At 45.4% G+C, this 25583-nt stretch overlaps 1 protein-coding gene across 2 annotated transcripts in view; it reads right to left on the bottom strand.

Annotated features, from left to right (window-relative positions):
• The window catches only part of ATP2A2 (ATPase sarcoplasmic/endoplasmic reticulum Ca2+ transporting 2), a 40181-nt gene extending 16533 nt beyond the window's left edge, over positions 1-23648 (bottom strand). For both annotated transcript variants that reach the window (XM_087913006.1, XM_087913005.1), the window contains exons 1-8: positions 23085-23648; positions 21437-21454; positions 21245-21327; positions 13304-13408; positions 10890-11028; positions 4013-4093; positions 3468-3553; positions 1599-2063 (exon numbers count right to left, since the gene is read on the bottom strand). In XM_087913006.1, coding sequence (XP_087769132.1) covers positions 1599-2063; positions 3468-3553; positions 4013-4093; positions 10890-11028; positions 13304-13408; positions 21245-21327; positions 21437-21454; positions 23085-23202 — 1095 coding nt within the window. In that variant the 5' untranslated portion in view covers positions 23203-23648. The remainder of the gene's footprint in view (positions 1-1598; positions 2064-3467; positions 3554-4012; positions 4094-10889; positions 11029-13303; positions 13409-21244; positions 21328-21436; positions 21455-23084) is intronic.
• Positions 23649-25583: the final 1935 nt, after the last annotated feature.

Below are 25583 nucleotides of genomic sequence, written 5' to 3'. Positions count from 1 at the left end.
TTCCCAGCATCATTAAGCTTGCCGAAGAGACATTTTCACATAAAGTAGCTTTGACATGCTCGGCCATTCCTCACCAGCCCCACAATGTCCAGGATTAAATGTTTTTCTGCATTGCCTGATGAAACAAGCATTATTGGACGAGAGGGTTTTTTTTTTTTTTAAAAAAAGGCAAAGCAAGGATTTTTCTGCCCTGCCAAAGATGCTTTCTGGGAGAAGAAAAGGCTCGGGAGCTGCTTTGTGGCGGAGTCGTTCCGCTGTTTGGCCTCGACCCACTGAAAGACGGGCGGTTATGCAAGATCCCTGCAAAGCGCCTCTCTTGGAATACAGATGAGCAGCGGCTTTGTGCGCTCTTTGTGAGCGGCCAAGGAGGCAAGGCGCATAGGTAAGCAGCCCATCAGGAGGGAGAAGGGAGGTTCATTTCGGCTGTGGAAAAGACCCAGAAAAATCTATTGACGTTTTTATGGCTGTTGGCTCTTGCCCGGTCATCTCAACATCCTGCTCCCAGGATGGCCGTCCGGAGGGGATTCCCTTCAAAGAGAAGAATTCCTCGCTACCCAAGAATGCAGTTTCCTTCCCTCCAGACTGCCTTGGAGGGAAAAGGCAATTTAATCAATATTTCACAGGGGCTCTGATCGTCTTCCCTAGAGAATTGCCTGGGACGAGAATAAACCTCCCACCGTTAGGTTTTAGAAACCAAGACCTGTTTTTCCCCCCCCCAGCCTTCTTTTATCTTCTCAAAGTGAACAGAACTGGCTGGGTTAATGGGAAGAAGGGAGCATATTAAAAGCACTTTTAACATGGTACTTATTATCATATGTGGTGGTTATGCCCTGAGACCAGGAAATATTGGGTTAAAATAAAGAAGTGGCTACAAGACATCACCAAATATCAAATTGAATTTAAACCAGAATTCTTTTTGTTAAGGAATAATTACAGGCCAATATCCCAAAAAGATTAAATATATTATATTGCATATCTTGACAGCAGCCAGAATAGTTTTTGCACAATTATGGAAAGGAGCTAATATCCCTTCACAAGATTTAGTCATACAAAAAGTATTGCAATGTGCAGAAATGAATAAACTCACAATGGAAATGAAAGCTAAAGAAGATTCTGAATATTATGCAGTATGAGATAGATGGTATGAATGGCTAAAAAAATAGACGTAAAGAGTAAAAAGAATGGATGACTGTAAATAAAATAGATTTTAAGAGATTATTAATATAGACATGTATATATGATATATAAGATATGTGTATTTATTGATGCAAAATCATTGTTATGAATATTAATGTGATTTGTGCTTTTGAAAACTACAATAAAAACAAATTAAAAAATAAATAAAATAAAACCACTTTAACATCGAGGTGACTCAAAAAAAAAATGTTAGGAATCGATAGTCTCTGGTTTAAATTAACACTTGTATCTTGGCTTATTGAATGACCTCGAAATAAAGGCAGCTTCTCTAAAGACAGTTTTGCGAGAGTGGTTGATAAAAATCAAATCAGTTCTAGGACCAGAGAGACCGAGGCAGACAGTCCACCCCAATTTTTACCAGTCTTCCTTCTTAACCCACAGAAAGCGAAGCAGCAGCTTACCCGGCAAACCGACATCTGGTTGGTGGTGAGAGTGCCCGTCTTGTCGGAACAGATGACCGAGGTGCAGCCCAGGGTCTCCACCGAGGGAAGGCTCCGGACGATGGCATTCTTCTTGGCCATGCGGCGGGTGCCCAAGGCCAGGCAGGTGGTAATGACGGCGGGCAGGCCCTCTGGAATGGCGGCCACTGCAAGGGCCACGGCGATTTTGAAGTAGTAGATGGCGCCCCGGATCCAGGAGCCGCCATGAACGGGGTCGTTGAAGTGGCCGATGTTGATGATCCAGACGGCGATGCAGATCAGCGAGATGACCTTGGACAGCTGCTCACCAAACTCATCCAGCTTCTGCTGCAGGGGAGTCCGGTCTTGCTCGGTGGCCACCATTTCGTCACGGATTTTGCCGATTTCTGTGTTGACCCCCGTGGCCACGACGACCCCCATGGCTTTGCCCGCAGCAATGTTCGTACCCTGGATGAGGAAACCATCGAATTCGGGCATTTGCAAAGGAAATCAACGCTCAAGCAACGCTATCAAGGCTGACCAAGAGAGGAGAGGAGAGCAGCAGAGAAATTGGATGGATGGATGGGATCAGAAATTACACCAAGCGTGTCCAATCTTTTAGCAAGCCTGGGCTGCCACCGAGTGAAGAGGAATTGTTTTATATATAAAATATATAACATAGTTTATATATGCATATAATATATATATATATATCTATATGAACACGCCTGGTCTAGACATGTCTTAACAGCTTCTGAAAAAACAGGCTTGCTTGATTTGCTTTGCAATTCCGTAATGAGATCATTGTGCAAAAGATGATCTGAGTCCCACAGGGAGGACCTGAGTTTATTAGTGTAAGCACTACTCATATTTTTAAAAAAAACAAAACCAGCAGTGGTATTTACACAACGCCCTTTCCATTCAAACCAACTGAACCGGTTTCCATAAACTGGCACGAGCCGGTCAATGGTTGGCAAGACGGGTGTACATATTGTAAACTTCTGAGGACTCACTCCACGTTCTCAAGGAACAGCTTCTGAAGTCCATCCAGGGAGCTGGATGAAGAGGACATAAATTTTAATTGGGGTGACTACCTCGGAACAGAGGCAGAAGAAAGGAAGGGGGGGCTGGAGGGGGGGGGAATGGTTCTCAGCTGTTTTGCCAGACGCAGGAACAGCAGGAGCTGTTAATGCCAGGATAATAAATCAGATAAAATAGCCAGGACTCCAGTTATGAAATTCTTGAGTAGCAATTGATTGGTGATGTGTAAGTTCCTGCTCAAACACCAGAAAACTCTTGTTCTCAGCACAAAGAGAACGCTTTAAAAACTCTCCCCCAAAGGAAACCACAGATAAGGAGGGAAGCATTGAGCATTTGCAAGAGATTTCCATTTTTTTTTTTCATTTTATGGCTGATAAATTACAAAGGTTAGCTGAAAACAACTTATATGCACCTTAAAATAGAATAGAATAATAGAATTAGAAGGGACTTTGGAGGTCTTCTAACCCAACCTGCTGCTCAGGCAGGAAACCCTATAGCATTTCAGACATTAAAATATAGAGAGTTTTTAAGGCTCAGTTCAAGGTGACCATTAAATCGGTGGTTTTTTTTTTTTTCAAACTTGGCAACTTTAAGACGTGTGGATTTCAACTCCCAGAATTCCCCAGGCAGCATTTCCCAGAGGAATTCTGGGAGTTGATGTCCACACATCTTAAAGTCGCCAAGTTTGAAAAAAACACTGATTTAAACGATCACGATAGATGCAACGTTGTCAGGGAGCTCTAAACAGAGTGAGGAGAAGCTAATTTTGCTTTTAAATGAAGCAGGCATCAAATGATCTACAAAAGACACGCGGGCCAGGATTTTACTCACCGAAAAAAGCATATTTTTCTTGTCTTGGTTTACTGCGCGAGGATCAGGCACAGGATCCGTGTGTTTAATTACCGAGACAGATTCACCTGGAAAAAAAGGTCAAGTGCCTTAGTGTGGAAGTGTGAATTCTCTCTGCCCTTTGGACATACTTCCTGCAGTGTTTAGCAAAACAACCCCCATTTGTTTCGTCCACTCCCCCTCCCCCCCACCATTCTAATATAATTTATGGGCTGTACTGGGTTTTTCTTTTACGAGCCATTGTGGAATAATGGAAATAAGCCAGATACAACTACAACACTCCAGGAGGAAAGCTGACACAACAGGCTGGGTCCAACTTTTAAATAAGCCAAACAGGAGGGACTCTTTCATTCAGAATTAACTTTCCATGAGGGGTGGGAGAGAGAGAGAAAGGAAGGAAGATGGACCCGGGACAAAATAAGACAGGTCATCTTCACCATGACCACCATAATAGGACTTTGCCATCAAGGACAGATGTTTGCAACAGATCCCCAAGAAGCACCACTTTTCTCTTGAGAGCCCCCTACCTGTGAGAATCGACTGGTCTACTCGTAGAGTTGTTGATTTTATAGAAGTAATTCTGATGTCAGCAGGAACTTTGTCCCCAACTGTGGGTTGGAAGAAGAAGAAAAAAAAAGGCACGTGAGCTTAAGCGAGCTGCAGGAAATTCAAATATTTTTCCAGATGTGCAATGCGTATCAGAGTAAGCACAATAATATTGGGTGTTTATTCAAAAAGCAATTCTCTCTTGCTGGACTGTTTTTATTTCAGAGTATTATTCCATGCCTTTCTTTGCTTTTGTACCTGTGTGGTGTTAAGTCTCATACAATGTGGAAGTTCCTCTTCTAATAAGTTGGTAGGTTATGCCTCCTACTCCCCACCTTTAAGTTCAGGGAGAAATCTCATTCTGTAAACCCAGCTGACTGTCCTACTTTCACTCCAATACAAGTAGGAAGGCGCTAATGATTCCCGCTGGCATTTGGTTGAGCCAATGGGAACGGCTTCCCAATCAGGATCAATCTCGGCTCCGTTCTGGCATGGATATTCTTGGTAACATGCAGCCAAGCGGAAGGTGTGCTTAAAACAGTGCTGCATTCTGTCAGATTCGGGGCGGGGTGGTGGTGGTGGTGGTGGTGGGCAGGGAGACTAAAAAAAAAATAACACAGAAGCACCCGAGTTTTGATATAGTTCTTTGTTCTTAAGACTGGCAGTGACCAGTATCCGACAGCCAACATTACTATCCTTTAGGACAGGGTGTCCAACCTCGGCAACTGGAAGATGTGGCTGCCTGGTGAATTCTGGGAGTTGGAAGCCCACTGGTCTTAAACAGGCCAGGCCTTAAAGGGGTGTCTAACAGGTCTTGAAAGTTGGGACACCTCTGACTTAGGAGCTCCTACGACCCACGCAAAATCTGTATGGAACACTCATGCAAGATTCACTTCCCAGAGCTCCAGGCGGTACTGCCTCCTAAGTGACTGATCCTGTCACGGAGAACAGCCTCCCCGCACCAGGTCCCACTAGGTTTCCTGCAGGGAATTCTCAGCTCCTTCATCCCTACAGGAGCTGCTTATGCAACTGGCAGCAATCAGAGACACAGAGGGAAAACCACAGCGTGTAGCCATGGTAAGTTGGCACGGTTACCGTGAAAATGGGATCCTTTATTCATCGGCTAAGGGGACGCCACTTTGGGGAGTAGCCCGGCCTTTGAGAAGGGCAATTACAGGCTGTCCTCGGCTTACGACCACCATGGAGCCCCAAATTTATGTTGCTGAGTGAAGCATTTGCCAAGTGAAAGATTTGCCTCATTCTGCGGCCTTCATTTGTGTCACTGCGCAACTACCATAAAAACGAGTCAGTGGCCAAGCGCCTGAATTTAGACCGTGTGACCATGGGGATGCTGCAACGGGCATAAGTGTGAAAAACTAAGTCACTTTTTTCAGGGCCGTTGTAAACTGCAGACGGTCAGTAAACGAACTGTTGTAAGTCGAGGACCACCTGTGTCGTACGATCTTTCAACTTAAATTGTATATTTGTAATTTTTGTAGATATTCTTTGATGGCCAGTTCTACAGAGGAAGGATTGAGTCTATCATCTGCACCTCTTCAACTCTCTGGTTTGGTTCTGCAACCCAACAGGACAGACAGAGACTCCAGAGAGGAATTAGGACTGCAGAAAAAAACAATTCCTACCAACCTGCCTTCTTCCATGGAGGACCTGTATGCTGCACGAGTCAAAAAGAGGGTTGGGAAAATATCTCCACACCCCTCACATCCTGGACATAAACTGTTTCAACTTCTTCCCTCAAAACGATGCTGATAGAGCCCTGCACACCATAACAACAAGGACGGATTTTCCCTGAACTCCATCCCTCTGCTAAACACATAATTCCCTCAACACTGTCCAACTATTTACAAAGTTTGCACTACTATTACTGTTAATCTTCTCATCACTCCTTATCAACGGTTCCCCTCCCACTTGGCATTGTATGACTGTAACGTTGTCGCTTGTATCCTTACGGTTTATGTGGACTCTTTCCTAGTATGATTTGATGGCTTATTTGTACCTTATGACTATCATTAAGTGTTGTACCTGATGATTCTTCTCAACGAATGTCTCTTTTCTTTTTGCGCACTGAGAGCATTTGCACCGAAGACCAATTCCCTGTGTGTCCAATCACACTTGGCCAATAAAGAATTTCTATTCTATTCTTAAAAACTCCCCTAGAGGGCTTTTATTGACTTGGTCTATTTATATTGCTTGGTCACCATTTCCCTTTTCTACTGCATTAGAGTGAAGGAGGAGGAAAAAGGAACAAAGGGGGGGGGGGCGGGGGGAGCATTCTAAGCTCCCTCTGCCCTTCAGCACCAGAAGAGAAAATAGTACAAGACAAACAATGGCCAAAGCCAAAAATGGGCAAACTATTCGGACGCGCTTCCCTGCAACCCCCCAACAACCCCGCCACGGATGGGTGTCGTGAGGAAGAAGCTTCCAGTCCAGCAGCCGCTTTTCCCAATTCCACCCAAGAGCAACTGGAGAAGACTTGGCAGCGGGCGAGAAAAAACCCTACCAGTCCATCGGGAAGGAGGAGGGCAAGGCTGCCAAAAAAGCCTGTGACAGCTGGGACCTCTCAGGTGCCACCCACCCAAAGCCTGGCACCCCTGCAGACAGGTGAGGTCCACTGCTCCCAGCTACGGCTGGGGGATTCTGGGAGCTGAAGTCTCACAGCTTCGGGCAACGCATGAAGGACGCCCCAAATGGGTGCCCCCTCCTCCTCCTATGATAAAATTCAGTAGCTCGTTCTCGACACACGGCCGTTTGTTCGGTGACCGTTCCAAAAGTTGCACGGGGAACCTGGCCACCTGATCAAACTTCAAGACGTTTGGCAACTGACTCGACAGTTATGACGGTGGCACAGTGATCCCCTTTTGCGACCGTCCGACAAGCAACATCAATGGGGAAGCCGGGTGCAGTTAGCAACATGGGACTAATTTAGAGCACGGTGCAGATTCACTTAACAACGGTGGCAAGAAAGGCCGTAAAATGGAACAAAGCTCACGTAGACATGTCTCGCTTAGCAACGCAAAGGCTGGTCTCAATTGTGGTCATAAAGTCGAGACTACCTGTAACTCTCTGCTAACCAATTTCTTTTCCTTCCTTGGACACAATCGTCAAACCCAGTTCTATGTTAATTTAGGAACAATGCTGGGAAAACCCCAAGTTATCCAGGCCCATAAATGCATTTCCTCTCCCTGTAAACGCATTGATGGTTTCCACAGCAGAGAATTTGGCCGGTGCCATCAGATCCCTGCCAGGCTTAAAACGTTGCGGTCGTCATACCAGAGATGCTCCTGATCGAATTCACACTGCACGATATTAGCGAAGGGGCTTGCAGCCGCCTTGGTGGAACAGCCAACTTGGGGAGGAGGGGGGTCCCAAGCTCCCTCCCCCAATAAACCTGGTTACTCCTCATCTCTTTAATGATAATTGTCACTGTCCCAGTGTTAAGAACCGAAACTGATTAGCTGAAAATAACACAGGGGCTTTAATTATAGCAATAACTATGCACAGAGGGTTTAACAGACACAAGAAAAATAACCATATGCATACACACACACAGACACACATGCACACAGTTGTGCTCATAAGTTTACATACCCTGGCAGAATTTATGATTTCTTGGCCATTTTTCAGAGAATATTAAAAAACTTTTCTTTCACTCATGGTTAGTGGTTGGCTGAAGCCATTTGTTATCAATCAACTGTATTTACTCTTTAAATCATCATGACAATAGAAACTACCCAAATGACATACATACATACATACGTATGTATATATGTAGGTCTAGGTGTGTTTGGGTCTTTTCCTGTGTAAGATTAAGAGTATCTTAATCTTACACGGGAAAAGACCCAAACACACCTAGACCTACATACCTGTACCCGTGAAAATCTACATCTCCATGACTGCCACGGAGGCAGAATTGGAGGGCAAAATTATGTTTTCCTTGCAGAAGGAAAACCTTTCTGAACAGCTTTGGGCTAAGCAACAGAGATCAGAGCAAAAGAAAAAAGAAAAAAAAAGCGATGGTTAAATCTCATAGCCAAGTTCCCAATTCAAAGAAGTTTCTGTGCTCCATTTCAGTGTATTTGCCAAATCAGAAGAGAATATCGGCAGCAAACTTATCTTGATGTTCAAGAATTTTCTGTCCAGAGGTACCTTTTGTTCCAATCATAAATTCCTCTTGGGTTCTATTAAGGTTGTAAGGTCGCAACCCTTCTGCGAATTCAAAGCCCAAGAGTAGCAGGCCTCACATTCTGCAGGCTTTATACTTCAATCACTCATGGGAGGGGAAGGGGGGAAATGGACCCACGACAGGTCAAAGGCAACAATTCTTTTATAAATAATTCTGAAAATGAATGTGCTGTCCTGGTTTGAACTCCGGGCCGTTTTTGACAAGTTTTTAGCAGGGTACAGCATAAGCCTACTATTTATTTTGCTTTGAACTGCTTCACTTAGGAACTGCTCTCTGCATCAAAGGAGGATGAAAGCTCTGGGTAAATGTATTTACATATTTCTTACCCACAAAACGCTATTTGACATTGTGACTCGAGAGAGATTAGAAGGGAGCCGAGTCATGCTGAGAGCCTGCGCACCCTGTAGAGCCCAGCTTTTCCAACTAGTCCTATTAAATTAATATATATGTGTGTGTCAGCCTCAAGATCTATACATACACACATACATACATGTTTCAATGCCTGACAGGGATTTATGCTGACAACTAAACAGGAACATTAAACACAAATATGAGCTCCCAAAATTCCCACCGTTACAAGCAGTTGTACAAAATTGATGCCTGTTTTCAACAGAGGGTCCAGAATTAAGGCTACTGTTGATTTACAATCCATAGAGATTTACTCTACTACTTTGTTCCACTGAAGTGAAATACATTCAGCCGCTAAATTTAAAGCAATCCCCATGGTCAAAGTCTTCTGCAATTGATCCAACATGAAAGTTGGCTCAATGCACGCACTGTTAGGTCCTCTTAGGCGTAACCATGATTTGCTAAAGGAGCCCTACCAAGCCTCCAGGCCTTTGCTTGTGGCGAAACCAAAGCAAAGCAACCACACTGAAGCTCCGAATGTCAGGTCAGTCAGTCTCTTAAAAAGAGTTTTCAGGATGAGCACCTAGGGAGGGCTCCAAAGGCATCTGAGCGTGTTGGGATGGCCCTTGGTTTCTAAACTCCATTACGAGGCCCTCCAAGAAACTTGGAAAGCTCTTTCCATCCCACAATGCATTTCCCCTTGGCAAGAGAACCGGGCAATTTCCTGCTTCCCTCTTAGAAGAGCCTTTGTCCACCATCCGTGTATCGCCTGGATTGGAGTTCTCGGCTAAGATTAACTGGCTAAGATCAACCCCCTGGCTGCCCCCCATTATAGGAAAACCCTCCTTGAAGGACCCCTGGCCGTTTGGCCCCACTGACCTTAGGGGGGAGGGGAGGTGGCGGCCACCTGGTTGTTTTATGCTGGTCAACAGCGAGGAGCTTTTGTGCGGGCACGCAAATGTCCCTGGCATGCTGCCTAAAATTCCGCCATCAGAGACGCATCCCCCGACCAAGGGCTCCGTTCCTTCCCTAGATGGTCCTCCGCTGGCAGGCGCCATGTCAAAGGCCATCCAACGCACTTAGGCTTATGACAGAGGCATGTCCACCGTCTTTCACACCTCGGGGAGCCTTGACATCAGCTATGGAACACGGTGTCTGTTCCCTTGGAAGAGCTATGCTTTTCTGTCCGGCGGCTATGCGGATTGGCGGCTGGGTGTCCTGCAGAGGATCGGTCTGGTCAATGCAAGATGGACTAGACACCCGAAGATTTACGTCCACTTTTCTTAGCGAGGCAGGCAGGCCTCGCACCTTCCCCTGCCTTGGGAAAGAAAACCCATCGTGCAATCTAAAGCCTGCTTTTTTTTTTTTTTAGAAGTCACGGCTTTCCATCAGCTCTTTTTTCGGAGTTTTTTTTTGGGTGACACAACCGCTGCTCTCCACTGGCTGTGCTACACACAAGACGTGCCAGGTGACCAGGGCTTTGGCAGTCGGCCACATCCAAGGCAGCCACTTGGATGGGCTGGGAGATGGGGGAGGAGAGTGGATTATCGGGCCTCCAGGGGCAGCACAGAGGGGCCCGGTAGTCGCTTCCCTGCACTGGTCTGAAGCCCTACAGAGAAGAGCTGAAGGCCACTGTGAAACCTTCCGTGGCTAACAATTCTGGCCACGAGGCTTGGCGAAATGGAAGGAGCCTGTTTGGGGGGTATACTCTGCACTGAGGAAAAGAGCGCCATGGTCAGAAACCGCCCGCTGATAATACAAGCCATCTATAGCCAACTATAAATGAAGAGCCAGTCTCTCTTAAGGGCATCAGCTTAGCAATATGATTATGCAACTCAGGAGTTTCCAAACTTGGTAACTTAAGATTTGTGGACTTCAATTCCCAGAATTCCTCAGCCAGCCATGACAAGTTTTGGAGAGCCCTGATGTAACTCATCAGTACAATACTTCACAGTTCGGAGTTGAAGAACCAAAGAAGCTTCTTGGGTGAGAAGTGGAACGTTTTCAGGAAGGAAAACACAAGCAAGAAAGTCCACTTGCCTTTTTGGAAAAAGCACCCTTGGGACAACCATGATCTGGATTGATTGAGAATCTCCACAGACATTTAAACTTGGAAAAGAAGGTACCCTGATGTAGACAAAACCCGGCTTTTTTCTTTTCTTCTGCTTACTTTCCAAGCTTTAAATGCACGTCAAGAACTAACTCAGGCTTGACAGTAGCTCAAAATATGGAAGCAACAAACCCACCAAACCCACCAAAAAAAGCATTTGAAAATCCACTATTATGTAGTAAATAAAAGTTCTCACCAGCTACTTCCACGATATCACCAGGGACGATGTCTCTTGCTTTTATCCTTTGTACACTTTTTCTGTCTTGTCGATAAACTTTTCCCATTTCAGGTTCATATTCCTTAAGAGCTTCAATGGCGTTTTCAGCATTTCGCTCCTAAAAACATCAGGATCAACAGCGGGGGGGTCAGTAATTCTACATATACATTGTTTAAAAAAAAAACTACCGCGCTGAGCAGCTGGCCTCCAAGTTTGCCGTTTAATAAATAATCTAGGATCATCCGCTGGCATCGTATTGCTGCTGCTGCTGCAGCTAAGCCGAGGGAGCAGCCTGCAAAATTTCACTGTCAAATGCGCAGGCTAAATGCTGCAATTTTCCTGGTGTGCATAAAGCCAAAAAGGCGATAATCCAAAAGCTGAGGTCCCTTTTTAACTGCGGATTCTTATCTCTCTTAAAATAACTCAGATTCAAAGTGGACTTCTTGACTTAAACGGGTAACTGATAAATTTGACAACTCAAAGAGTTACAACTCGGTAATTAAGTTCCTTTATACTTTCTCTCCTTCCAGCACTTGGCCCCCTCCGGCAGTGTTGCGTTCATTGTTCTGATTGAGAGGCCAAAATGGCAGGGGGAGGGAGGGAACACACACACACAACGGTTCCCACAACTTCAACCCATTTCACACTCGCAACTTGCTAACAAAGTGCTTTCTATCAACACAATACGGTGATAGAGCTGGGATTTTGAGACCAGGACCTTGTAATGCCTCATGAGCCTTTCCTCAATTCTTTTTGTAAGAAGGAGCCCCGAGGGCTTTTGAGACAACACAACTGCCCCTTGCTGCTCAAACCTTGCTAAATTATTAGTTTGTTGTGAAAACGCCAGCAGCCAGAGGAGAAACATCTGCCCGTGGTTCCTGCTGTTACACTTGGAGACGGGGAACCCAAATTAAGTGGAAAATATATCCATCTAAAAGGAATGTATGTTTGCGGGTATTTCGCTTGTCACAGACAGGAGATAAAGACTAGGGAGGATGATCACGAGAAGGTGGGTTCAACCTCTTGCTTTTCAAGTGAAGAAATCCAATTTTTAAGTCACTCTGTCCATTTTCAGAAGCAAGAAACATTAAACTGTCACCAACGTTAGCAGACAGATGATTAGTGAATATTACAGCTTTTTATAGCATTGTTCTATCATAACAGCTACATTTTCATCTGAGTGCCGGAAGAATTCTTCACTCAGCTCCAAGAATTTTTCTTGCTCTTAAAAGGCAGAGTTTGTATCAGTACTGGGTGGTGGAGGTGCGGAGGGCAATAATTTGTCTTTTTTAATAGACATAAATCTAACAGGAAAAGATTCTCAGCTATTCCAATGCATCAGCTGTAAATTAAATCGCTCTAAATTCTAAATCGTTAATTTAATGGGCAGAGGCTTCGGGGTTTATTATTTTTCATCATTTAAAAACTTCCTCTCTCTTGAGCTGCCATACCACCTTAGTTGACATCCTCCAGTTCCTATGGCAACAATACCCTACTACGAAAGACGAATTATGGGCAAATTATGACTTTCTCATATGACCAAGATGAAAAAAGGAGGTGGAGAATAGGGTATATTCATGCCAGAAATGTCACTCACATCTAGGAAGCAAGCTATTAATACTCAGTACTGTATAACTTAGTGGCAGGACTCAACCACAAGTATTGAACTGTTATGTCCCACAAAACAAGAGCCCAAATCACTGTTGGCAGCAAGCCGCATCCACCTACCCTCTTGCAAAGGAAAGCAGAGGTCAACTCAGGCTGCAGGCTGGGGAATTCTGGGAATTAAAGTTCACATGTCTTACACTTGCCAAGGTTGAGAAATACTGCTCTAACTGCTCTACGTTATTCTCGTAACTTGTTTTGATATTCTCTCATGGAAAATTTGAGTAGGAATAGAAGGCAAACATGGTATGTGCCCTGATACAAGGATATATTTTGGTGGATGCAGTGGCTTGAGTAAATTGCACGGGGTGTCATTTACTGGATATACAGAACATTTCCCAAATAAATTAAAATGCTTGGTGGTTCTGAAATCCACACCACCTTAATTTATGTCAGTGACATTCTAGGGTCCCTTTTCTCTGACAAAGGGTGGAACTCATCCCTGCTTTTACTAAGGAAAGGTACAATTGATGGTTAAGCATTAAAAAGTCCAAAGTCTCTTTGCTGGACTGAATTAGATACACGGTTATTTGGATCCTGTCTTATCTTTACAACATCCAGCAACTCTCTAAGAATGACAAAGGTTTAGCCTAATTTCAAAGCTCATCTCCGCTTTCAACTTTTTCTCAATAAATATTATGGTGACTCTAAGCGACTTAAAGCAGCCTGCCAAAATAGCACATGTGTTACAATGACTTTTCAATTTTTCCGAGCACATCTTTGCTTACCTGCCACACCCCCACAATTGCATTAGCAACTAAGATGAGTAAGATTACAAAAGGTTCTACAAAGGCTGTGATTGTTTCTTCTCCTTCTTCAAACCAAGCCAACACCTGCAAGAGAGATTAGATAACTCGGTGAAGTTACAGGCATGATTCGGTGGCATGTTCTGCGCGACAACTTGAATTTTAGCCCTACGTTTATTCTGTGGGTGGTTTCCCAGATCGATTGCGTAATTCTAAAATGTCCGCTGACTCACTTGAGCGCACCTGAAAAGCAAATTTGATTACCAGGAAGTAATTGCCTCACCTGCGCTTTTCAAGTAGCTCTCTGCTTTTAAATTTATTTGTGGATCAGATTAGGCCTGTCTGTTGCTTTTTGTTTTCAAAACAAATGGCGCTGTAAATAAATCCGATTTGGGTTAGAATAACCCGACAGGAACGCCACCACGGCATTCCTTGTTCCTAAATCGCCCCTTCCTAAAGAAAAGCCTACGTGGCAATCTAAGGAGCCCCTCTTCAAAATCAGGAGACATCATCCGTGTGGGTTACTTAAAGATAAAAGCATTTAACAGAGAGCAAATTCTCCACTAGTGTTTTTATGCTTGGTCAGCTTGCCAAGAATTGAATGGCAGACAGATTTGATCTATCTGTCCACCGGGCTCTCAGTCAGTGTTATGGTCTGCTGCTCACCCCAGCACCATTTCCAGGAGCCGAGAATCTCCTTTCTATTTCAACTTCAGGCTGGCTGGCTTCCGAGATCTTGAGTTTTCCTGATGGCAAGAGATTCTGTTTCCTTTCAAGACTCATCAAGATCTTAGGGCGGGGGAGAGCGGACATGTGCTAAGCCACCAAGTCCTTTCTTTGGGATCATCTAAGAAACCAACATTTGATGGTGTCTTTTACAGGGTTATTCCAGCCACTTGGCTCAACCAAGCTCACTTGTAGTAACTAAATGGCTTAATCCAATATATGATCTCATCATTTTGTAGTGAACAGCAACTACACCTAAAGCCAAAGAGAGTTAATAATTAAGGCTAAAGGGTCCCTGAAACCATTACTGTGGGATTCTCCCATAGCAGGGCTCAAAGTTAGCTTGCATTCTTTCCTGGTTTACAACAAAAAGGGTGTTAATTTTAATTAAGAACCACACACCACACTAAATAATGGTTTACTGAAACAGGATGTATTTTGTAGGAAGCAGTTGGCTGAGGACACACAGCAGTCTAAGCCATAACCAAGCCAGCTTTACAGAGGATTTGCGTGTCTTGGACCTCACCCTAAAATATACCTCGGAAGACAATGTTAAGACGCTCTGGAAGACGTCCTTTAACTCTGGGACACGTCTCTGAAGCTAACTCATTGTTCTGACAGCGTGACAATATTTCCACAAGCTCCAGTACAGCTTCGTAAAATCATTGTTTCAAAAATCAAAAAGGAGTTTAAACATGTTCTTCTTAGAACAAAACACTGATCAAGGGAGTTTAGAAGTCCTATACCCTGGGGTTTTTTGTACTTGCTGAAAATTAAGCGTTCTGGAATATTTTCCCCAACCGTCTGAGTTACTCAGCATTAGGAATTTAACTGTTAAGAAAAAGAATGCATATGCCATGTATTCCCCCGCACCCCCGCCACCGAACTTTCTAGTTCCAAGGATCATGTTACTGAAAAAGGCACATGGGGTGACGGACCAAAATTGACTTGCAAAATGCCAATTTAGGCCTTATGAGTAACTGAAAGTGACTTGGTAGCTTGCATCAAAGGCTGCAATGATTCATGAAGGGCTAATATTATGTTGGATATATTGAGCAACAGGAAGTACAGAGCAACTGACTTGAAGAATGCTGAAATCGGTCTTTGGAAGTCATTCAGCACAAAGTCATTGTTCAGATCTCTTTTAAAGAAAGAAGGACACAAAAGAAGCAATGGGGGGGAGGGGCGGGGGGAGATTCAGAGCAGCTTATCTACCGCTTTCCCTAAAGGGGTGACTCAGTGGGTTTCCAGGCGAGAGGAAATTGGGACAAGGAGTAAAAAGCCTAAAGGCTGGATGAGCAAAAAAAAAAAAAAAGTGGTAAAACGGGAGAAAATATCTGGTTTTTCTGTTTGATAAAAGGATAGATGGTGCCCCATTAAACACAAAGCTGTGTGAATTCATACAGCACAATGAATTCTAATTCTTGGGTGAGGGAGGTAGACTAGATGACCTACAAGGTCCCTTACAACTCTGTTATTCTTGATTTACAAAGCGCACCAAAGTCCAAAGTAAACATCAGGTTGCAGTTCTGTAAAATGTGTGAATGGAAACACCAGTTTTTCTTCTTGCTGGAGCTGAAGTGTAAAAGGCAATTTCGAAATTTGCAGAGGACACAGATATCTGCAGAGCCAAGCAAAAGGCAAGTCCTGAACCTTTTAGAAATCAGATGTCCTGTCTTGACCCAGACTGAAATAACAGAAGAGCGCTACGGGCGGATTTAATGTCCCAAATTTGACTCCCAAGTTCTGTAAAAATAAGTGCAGCAACTGTCATTTACCCCTCTGATGAAACTCCAACAATGAAGCTTTGATGCAGGTATTCAATACCTTAATATTAGTCCGCGAATTTACAACACTGAAACAACCGATTTTCCTCTTCTACTACGCAATCCGTACTGGCAATCTATACCAGAGGTAAATCGTATGCACGTTTTTTCTTTTGATTTTTAGTTCAGGAAAATCCTTTTTCTTCCCACTTCAAAGCGCACAGACCGGACTTAACTAACTCTGTCTCTTTGAGATGGGCAAGACCAGGCAATCCAGGAGCTGAAATGCAACACAAGGGGACTGGCTATGTAAAAAGGTCAAAGCAATTTAGCAGCCCGAGTCTACAAAGCATACGGTGAAGGGGAGGGACATTGGTCGGTTTTTGAAATGACAATCATGCATCAGGACACCGTGTCATTAGGTATGCCAACAAATTTCAGCGTCAGGAAGCTCCAGGATCTATATGTACTGTAAATCTAAGCCACAAGTGAATTTTCAGGACACCAGCAACACCGATTTTCCATTTTAACTGCAAACGTGACAAGCTGCCATACTGATCTGACGCTGCACTGGGCTTGGAGCTAGCATTTTCAAGGACAATTACCTCCTCTGAGGAATTTTCTTTGCCTGAACCTCCACACTGAGCTACATTTTGAGTGTTTCATGTGGCTTCAAGATACACATTTACACCAATTGCACCTTCCCCTTCTCTTCAAAACACAGCTACAAGTAAAAGCAGAGGTCTTCCCAGGTAAACATGCAAAAAGTTAAAATCCTGGAAAACAGCTACTGAGCTCAATGAAGCCAACTTTAAGCACGATACCTAATTTTGAGTTACTTTGCAGTACTTGACTCTATAGGTAATGTAAAGGAACTAAATGCTGTTATGCAATTTACAAAGAGACATGATGTCTAATGGTATCTAACAGAAGGCATAGGGAACATCTGTTCTTCCTTCCTTTCATTAAAGCGGAGTCATTAAAGTTAGTTTTTCTCTATTACATCTCGGCTTGTTTTGGCCCCTTTGATGAATTCGGAGGAGCTTATTAAATGTTAACGTTGTCCTCTTTTCATATTCTCTGTAGGACCATCTGGCTCCCTTAGGAGCCTACTGACTTTGCCCATATTTCACGTAAAATTAAAACAAGTGCATATTTCCTAGAATAAATAATCCTGACAAATTTTTCCACATAAATCCTTCAGGGGGGATTGCCAGCCATCCATCTAAGTTATTCCCATGTTCTTGTGAGTCAACTCTCCCTAACAAGTGTCGGAGAAAGATAAAGCTGTTAATAGAAGGAAATGGTGGGAACTGTTTGCTATGATGCCAAACCATTAGACATAGAGACATCTTTGAAATAAAGAAAACCACCAAGGCTGCGCACCATTTAAAGACTATGCAAATTCTAAGAGGTCTGCAATTTTTTCCATTGCAGCCCTAAAAGTAAAAATCCATTATAACAGAGCTTGTCTAACAGCACAAGTATCCAAATTCTCACGTTTCCGAATAGCATTAGGCCAAAAAATGGGTTTAATGGATTATTTTGTCACTTGTCTGAACTCACTCGGGGGCACAAGAAGTTCAAACCTTTCATTAAGATTGCTGAAAGTAAGGTACATTTCTCACTTAGTTTTGCTGATGGGGAATATCAGCAGCCATTCTTCAGGGGGGTTTTTGGCTTAAAAGGCAGGGAATAAATTAAGGGAATGAAATAATCATGCCTTTTGGAAGCAAGATTGATGGGAACATGCACACCAGTTGCTAGGGAACACAATAAGGAACGATCTTTTTAAGCAAGGAGCAACTTTTACAGACTCAGACTAATATTTCCTCTTGGTTTTATCACTGAGGTTCATGTCTTTACAATCAAAGATTTAGCTGAAACGTGCAAAGAAATAAGGGATCAGTTAACGTTGTGCAATTAATTGGGTTTCTGCTTTGCAAATGTTCCTTTCCTTCCCACCTCATTGCAATTTCCTTTGACGTAACTTTGCTCAACCTTTGGCATTTTCAGATGCGTGGACTTCAACTCCCAGAATTCCCCAACCTCTTTTCTTTCTTTGTTAAATTCACTCTAAGCAGAAAAAAGAAAGCGAAAGCTTCTTGCTATATATATTTAAATGTCATTAGCTGCATGTTTTATCCTATTCAGATTAAAATCTTCCTCTGCGCAGCTATCTGGGAACAAGTTTCACTTGAATTCACTCTTGCCAACCTGTCACCCTGGTATTAACGTGATTGTTTGCTGGAGTCACAAGTAGGAGCTGCTACAAAGGGGATGATTGAATATCAGCCCAGAGAAGAGAGATAATGCCAAAGGTGGAACGTGGTGTCTGGATGTTTAGCGTGAAGTAACGCTTTATTCGACTTTATTTCTGTTAGACGAGTAAGATGATCCCTCATATTCCAATAAGTGAACCTTATCTGTGTTGCATCTGTTATTCTTCGGCCTCCGAAGAACCATTGTAGGGACTGGCCTTATGGTTTTGACCGCCACACTTGAAGGACAGAAAGTCATTTTTGTTCAAATAATGACTCGTCCTTCCCTCTGCGCCCACAAAATGAGGCCAGACCCGCAAAATCTAAAACAAGGGAAGGTCTTCCCAACCCTGGAAGTCATCTGAGCATCTTCTACTGGCATATAGCAATAGCACTGAGACTTATATACCGCTTCACAGTGTTTTACAGAACTCTCTAAGCAGTTTACAGAATACTGCTCCCAACAGTCCTCATTTTACCGACCTCGGAAGGATGGAAGGCTGAGTCATATGGTCATATACAGACCACTACAATTCTCTAGTCCATAATAGCCTTAGAAAGGGATTGCTTTCTGAGCCCAAGCAGGCATGTGACTGTTGTGCTTTTTCTACATTAATGACACTCTAACATCTCATTAGAAATTATCAAGAAGGCAGCAATTAGGGCATTTCCCCCCTAATTCTTTCAATATTAAATGGGATGCTTCAGACATCATTTCAGAGTTTTGACTCATTATGACTGAGGTTTCTTGTTGTCCCGTTTGGCCAGGAAAAAGTATTCCCAAATCAGGGAGCCTCCAATCGTGGTTTAATTTAGCAAGATTCCTGCATAGGAATCTCTGGCCTATTGCTCTTCTAAGACACCATGAAACCAAGAGAGAGAGAGAGAAAACACCTTTGTTACAACAGCAGCAAGTGACAGGTTCCCATTAAGGCATCATGGTCAGTAAAACAGGAGGCACATCAAAGCAAGGACACTGGGCTGCGAGTACCAACATGCCTGCTGAGAATCAAAGTTTGTTTCATCATCAACACCAAGTCAATGTGTACAAGGAAAAGCGAGGAAGCAGAAGGGCATTAAGTTTTGGAAGCACTGTACAACTTACGGTGGATAAATATGGAACAACTGAATACAAACTGGTCAAATTTAACCCAACATTGGTAATGATATCTATTAAAAGTAAAGGAATGCGAGGACTGCAAAGAATGGAAAGCTATTTACTGCTGTGGAATTAACAATTAAACTCAGAAATAGCACAACAGGCCACAAAGAAATATTCACTACTATGCAGAAAATGTTTTGGAAATCATTCTCCGGGCTACTTTATGTCATGGTAACAAGAGCGGTGTTCTGGGCTGGGAATTTCAAATCATCTTCAAGACTGATATTTGTTGCTGTATATACATTGCCCAATCTCAGGGTTGTATGTACAATTTTAGTACAAGGATGAAACACCGAAGCTTTTGGTGCACCAACAATCTTCCTGCAAAATGTCTACCATAATAAACAATCTATTTTAACTGATTAATTGCAAAACTATTATTCTACGTATATTTCTTTCCTTAATTGAGTCTCGTGGGACAAATCTAGGTCTCAACAGTTTATGTATCATTATTTTAAATGATAGAAAGTGAATGGGCACCCTAGCAATCTAGCACATCTAAGGCAACCATAATTGGATCTCATCATGCGCCAGCAGCTACTTGTCAATTAAATATTTATCCACCCCAAAGTCACCAAGAAAAAGCTGAGACACAATGACTAAATGACTTGTTGGTGCAGAGAAGAAAATCTATGCCAAACAAAAAACCAAAAACATACCCCTATTCTCCCAGCCGGGTGAGTCAATGGCATGAAATTGGAAACTCTCCCTGGCTCAAAATCCGCAACTATACACTCTGATCCTTCTTTTACTGGTATGTTTTTAAATCATATTTCTGGTTCCGCTCTGTTAAGTCAAGGTCGCAGAGTTTAGTTTATTTTTTAAGGTCTCTTTAAAGACAGAGACGTAGAAAACTACCTGATGAATCAATAACCCACTGAATCAGAACTGGAGACAGGAGCTTCACAGACAACTTCTACAGGCCAATCTCGATATCTGAAGCTTCTCTTTTCATCAAAGTTTCCAGGTGCCCTCGAACTCTACTCCAGAGGATTATCCTGAGAACTTAAAACACTGAGATAATCTATGCCTAAATCAGGGGTGTCCAATTATAGCAACTTTAAGACCCGTGGACTGCAACTCCCAGAATTCCCCAGCCACCTGGCTGGGGAATTCTGGGAGTTGCAGTCCACGGGTCTTAAAGTTGCCAAGGTTGCACACTGCTGGTCTTAATGAAACCTTGAACTACAGTCTAGGAAGTAAGATACTTTGCAAAGCTCTCTCCGTTGTGTCCCACTTACAATGCATTTTTTTCCTCCCCCTTCTCCAAACGCATGCTTGGCATAGGCAACTTGACCCTATCCTTTTACACATTATTTTAACATTCCGACTCGATTTCACAGCCCTCATCCTACCCCATTCTGTCCAGAGAGCAAAGAGTTTACTTTACCAGAGGCTTCCCAAAGGTCAGTGACCAAATTTGGTCAACAATGGTGCCATCATTGCTGTCATCATTCTTGTCACTGTCAAGAGCAACAACTGTCACCTTGCTATTATCAGCAAGAGAAGGCAACTGGCATATTTCCCCCCCATACAAATTCTATTTACAGTTTGCATTGCATCCCAAAAAAGACTTCCAGCAGTCTCGGTGAGTTTCATAACAATCAACCAGCACTAAAAAAAAACCAAAAAAAACCCCAACCACCCACCCTATAGCAGTTCACCTTCTGGCTGGGGCCAAGGTTAAAAGGCAAGGACCTACTTCAAATACATAGACAGTCATGTCTATTCACAATATTCAAGTATTCCTGGCTTAGGCTGCTGTGTGTTCTCATTCAATCATTCCCCTGACATTGTATTTGTCACAAGAAACTGCTCAAGATTCTGGGGTGCAAGCTACAGAACTCGACTGCAAAGGCAAAGCGCTTATTTCAAGCCAAGGGCAAGACAGGATAAGGATACCCAGTCTTCTCCCCCAAAATCATTTTCTAACACTCACTAGCAGTCCAGCAACCCTAGGTGCCCATGAAGAGAAAAGCCATCTGTTCAAAACAAGGGAGATACTTACAAAAGATATACATGCTGCCAGCAACAAAATTCTAACTAATAAATCTTCAAACTGCTCGATCACCAGCTCAAGTAAAGTTTTTCCTGCCGAGAAAAAAGATTCAGGCTTCAGTCATCAAGCAGAGAGGATGGGGGGGGGGGGGAGAATCAAGCACGGGTAGCAAGCAAGACAAGGCTTAAGCTGCCGTCTTACCTTCTTCAGCTGGTAGTTCTTCAAAATGCCAAAGAGTCGCAGGAACCACATCAAGTGGGGAGAGAAAAATAAAACACAACAATTGTTAGAAATAGGAAGCTAAATCAAAGAGCTTTTCGGCTTTGAAAGGCTCCTGGGCCAAGAGAAGAGATGTTCTAAGGGGATGAGCAACGCAATAGTTAATGAGGCTTCCTTCAACAGAGACACACAGAGAGGCGGGCGCAGGCTTCCCTGCATTTTACGTCAAGAACATTTCGGCATCCAGCTCCCTCGCTCTTGGAAGGGTTAGCAATCCAGCCAAGTCATCACTGCCTCTTCCCTGTGGTTCCTAATGCGGCTCCACGCTTTCCACCATTCCCCGTTTACTCCCCCAAAAGCGGAAGGAGAGGGGCAAGGGTTTCTTCCCCCCCCCTTCCCATGGCCATCGGGGTAGAGCTTGCCCCTTTCCATCTTGCAAGCCCCAGAGCTGGTGGCTTTTGACAAGCGGAGAAAGCCCAAGCAACGGAGCCAGGCAGGGAAGATAAGAAAACAAAGGTCAAATCGAGCCAAAAAGGAAGAAATTGGGGGAAAGGGAAGGGAGAGGGGGGGAAGAGAGATCCCCCCCGCCATCCCCCCAGGACCCAGCAGATGGGGAGACTTTCTCCCTTTTCTCTCTCTTTCTCTCCCTTCCCAGGAAGGTGCCCGGCGGGTTTCCATGTTGCACCGGGACAGCAGCTGAAGGCAACCCACGAGGTCGATGGCCAAGTCAGCCATCTTCTTCTCTTTTCTTTCCCCCCCTCCTGCCAGGCTCTAGATGCCAAATTGGGGGGAGGGGGGGCAGGCAGAAGGTCCAGGATAGATGGATGCGGGGGAAAGAACAGATATGGGGTGGGAGGGGGTGATCTCCACCTTCCTTGGTTGGGATAGATAGATGGGGAAGGGGGGATCGATATCGAGTGAGTGTGTGATCTCCATCTTCCTGGGTGGGGGTCTGGATGGATTTTTTGGGGGAAGGGGGAACAGATATGGAATATGAATGCGAGAAGGAATATGAGGTGGGGGCGGTGATCATCTTGCCCAGGGTCAGGATAGCTGGGTGGGGAGAAGGAGAAAGGGGGATGATTGCCAAGAGGAGGAAGAGGAAGGGGGACAGATATGGAATTGGGAGGGGGGTGAATATGATAATATGGGGGTCATCCTGCCCAGGGTCAGGATAGATGTGGGGGAGGAGGGGGGATAGGGAATGATGGTCAAGAGAAGAGGGAGAGATATGGAATTGGGGGAGGGAGGGTTTGAACCTGAATGTGATTTGGGGGGATCATCCTGCCCAGGGTCAGGATAGATGGGGGAATAGACGGGGGAGGGGGCTGTGAAGAGGAGGAAGGGGAGGGGAATAGATATGGAATGGGGGGTTGAATATGCGGGGGTTGAATGATCATCCAGGGTCAGGATAGATGGATGGGGAGGGGGTAGATGGGGGCGACCACCAAGAAGATGAGGAGGATGGAGGAGGGAGGAAGATCCCCCAACGGCCCCCACTATTGTCGAAGGGGGGAAGGAGGGTAGATGGGGGAGGGCGATCGCTAAGAGGAAGAGGAAGATGGGGGGGAGAGAAGATTCCCCCCCATGGGGGCAAGGAGGACCCCCCGCCGCCGCCGCCCCGACCTACCGTTGGCGCCCCACCGCTCCTTCTGCTTCTTGACCTGCTCCAGGCTGAGCCCGGTGCTCTCGTTGACCCCGAAGTAGCCCAGCACTTCCTCCACCGTCTTGGTGTGCCCGTTCTCCATGGCGGGAGGGGAGGAGGAGGAGGCCCCCTTCCTCTTCCTCTCCGGCGGCAGCAACAGGAGAAAAAAACGAAGGGGAGGCGGGGGAGCTCAAAAATAAAAACTGGAGGGGGCGCGCCTCGGGCTGCCCCCCTCACAATTCCCTCAGCCCCCGGGCCTGCTTCCTTCCTTTTTCTTCCTTTCTTTCTTTCTTTTGACGGCGGGGGGATCTCTCGCTTTCTCCTCCTCACGGGAAGGGGGCGCCGTGAGGGGGTCGTCGCCTCAGGGGAGTGGGGGGAGGGGGCGAAGGCGGCCCTGAGGGGGAAGATAAAATAAAATAAAATAAGCCGCCGACGCCGCTGCTGCCGCAGAAGCCGGAGGAGGAGGAGAAGGAGGAGCCGGCCTGGGCCTCTCGCGTCCGGCGTCTCTGCCCTGTGCCCGGGGCTGGCTGAGCCGGCAGCGGCTGCTCTAATAGAATTTATCCGAGGCGACTCGCCGCTGCCCCTCTCGCGGCCGCGGCATGTGGACGACGCCGATTGGACGGCCGCCGGCAGGACCGCCCCTCGCGTCACAGCGCGGGACCCCGGATGTGGACACGCCCCCCGCCGGCAGCCTGCGCCAATGGAGCCCGGGACGCACGGCGCGCGCCGGGCAGCGGAGGGGAGGGGGGAGGAGGGAGAGGAGCGCCAATTTTTTTTTTTTTTTTACAAAAATGAGGACAAAAGGAAATCCGACCGACCGACCGACCGGGCCGGCGTTTGATTTTGCGGCTTGATGGTTTAGGGCGAAACGCTCGCCCTCCCGCTCGCTCTGGCGCGGGAAGGCAGGCGGGCGGGCGGGCGCCGAAACCGACAAGGAGCCTTTTGAATGGCGTGGGCGGCCGAGCGCGGAGCGTTAACGGGCGGGGCTTGCGCTGGAGCGGTGGTTGACACGTGGGGCGGCCCCGGCTCGGACACGCGTGTGAATCGGGGTCAGGCCGGTCGCGCGGGCGCTTAGCGTCGGTTAGGATGGGTTTTGCAAGCTGGGGGTGTGCGAGCCAAGTTCTGTCGCAAGCAAAACGCAGGATGGCTTAAGCCGGTTTCTAAAGCGAGCTAAAAACAAACTCTTGTTTTTCGTAACGTGTGAATCCAGGCAAAGTTAAGCTGGGCTGATTAACCTGGGTTTGGGGGGGCGTTAGAATGAACTGGCGGGCATAACCCGTATTAAATCTAGGTTACAATTACAGTTTGGTCAACCAGAAAAGTTCAACTCCTCCCTTTTTAATCTGCTTGTTGGGCTGGTTGTGGTTAGTCCTGCATTGCAAATCCAGGTTCTGGAACCTCCACTTTCTGGGAAGCTGCCCCACACATGGCTGCAATCAACGCAAGAAGAAGGCGGCGTGGAAAGGCAAGCCTGCCCAGCAGGCAGGTTTTCCACACAAAAAAAGGGACCATGGAAACTCACCGTCCTCTTACTCTGTTGGGGTTAATGATGGCTTGATCCAAACCTGACCAACCCAAAGTAAAGGAATAACGGTATAACAGTTATAACTCTGATATAAAAACCAGCTATTAAACAGACCTCGGAATCGGAGGTCATCTAATCCAACCCCCTGCCCGAACAGGAAGTGGACAAGTGGCTGCTTGGAGTCTTTAAAAAACTCCAGGGTCAAAGCACCCAAATTCAGAATATACCCAGAGAACGATAAAACATAGAATAATAGGGTTGTAAGGGACCTTGGAGGCCATGTAGTCGAAGCTCCAGCTCAGACAGGATCCCCCAAAAGCATTTGGGACAAATGCTTGTCCAAGATCTTCGTGAAAATGGATGGAACAACCCACAACAAACAAGCAGGCTGATTTCAATACCTTTCTCGCAAGGAGGAGGAGGAGGAGAAGGACGTTTTAAAAACAGCAGTATGTGTTTGTGTGTGCGCGCACGATAGGTAGAGATGCATTCCAAAGGCCACTAGCATCTATCTCTAGGCTGGATTTTTTCCCCCATCTCAAAATCCCCCCCTTTTTTCTTGTTTACTTCTCTGCATTTTAGCCAGGAGCGACCAGCTCCACTAAAAAAGACCAAAAACAAAAATGCCCCACTGTTTTCCTCGGTCCATTTGCGTCTTTTCACCAGCGATTTTGGCTTGTCAGCAAGAAAGCAGGGAAGGCCTTTTTTTTTGAGAGAGGGGGGGAGGATGAATCGTCTCTGGAAATGGAGCGAGAATTAGGATGGGAAAGCAAGACGAACAACATGCAGCCAGCGGCACTCCGGAGGAGCGGAGACGGTGGCATGAATGCAGAGTGGGCCCTTGGTGGGAAAGGAGGTCATCCAACCTCGCTTTGACAAGGGGCGGGGGGCGGGGAATACGTCTTCTTTGGCCGCCACCGAGCTGCGAAATCTCGGGGTGCTGAAGCCCAGGCTTTTAA

This window comes from Pseudonaja textilis, chromosome 15, assembly GCF_049901715.1.
Source record: "Pseudonaja textilis isolate UNSWEBS1 chromosome 15, rPseTex1.2, whole genome shotgun sequence".
Classification (NCBI taxonomy): Eukaryota; Metazoa; Chordata; class Lepidosauria; order Squamata; family Elapidae; genus Pseudonaja; species Pseudonaja textilis.
This window is presented reverse-complemented; position numbering and strand designations above follow the sequence as displayed.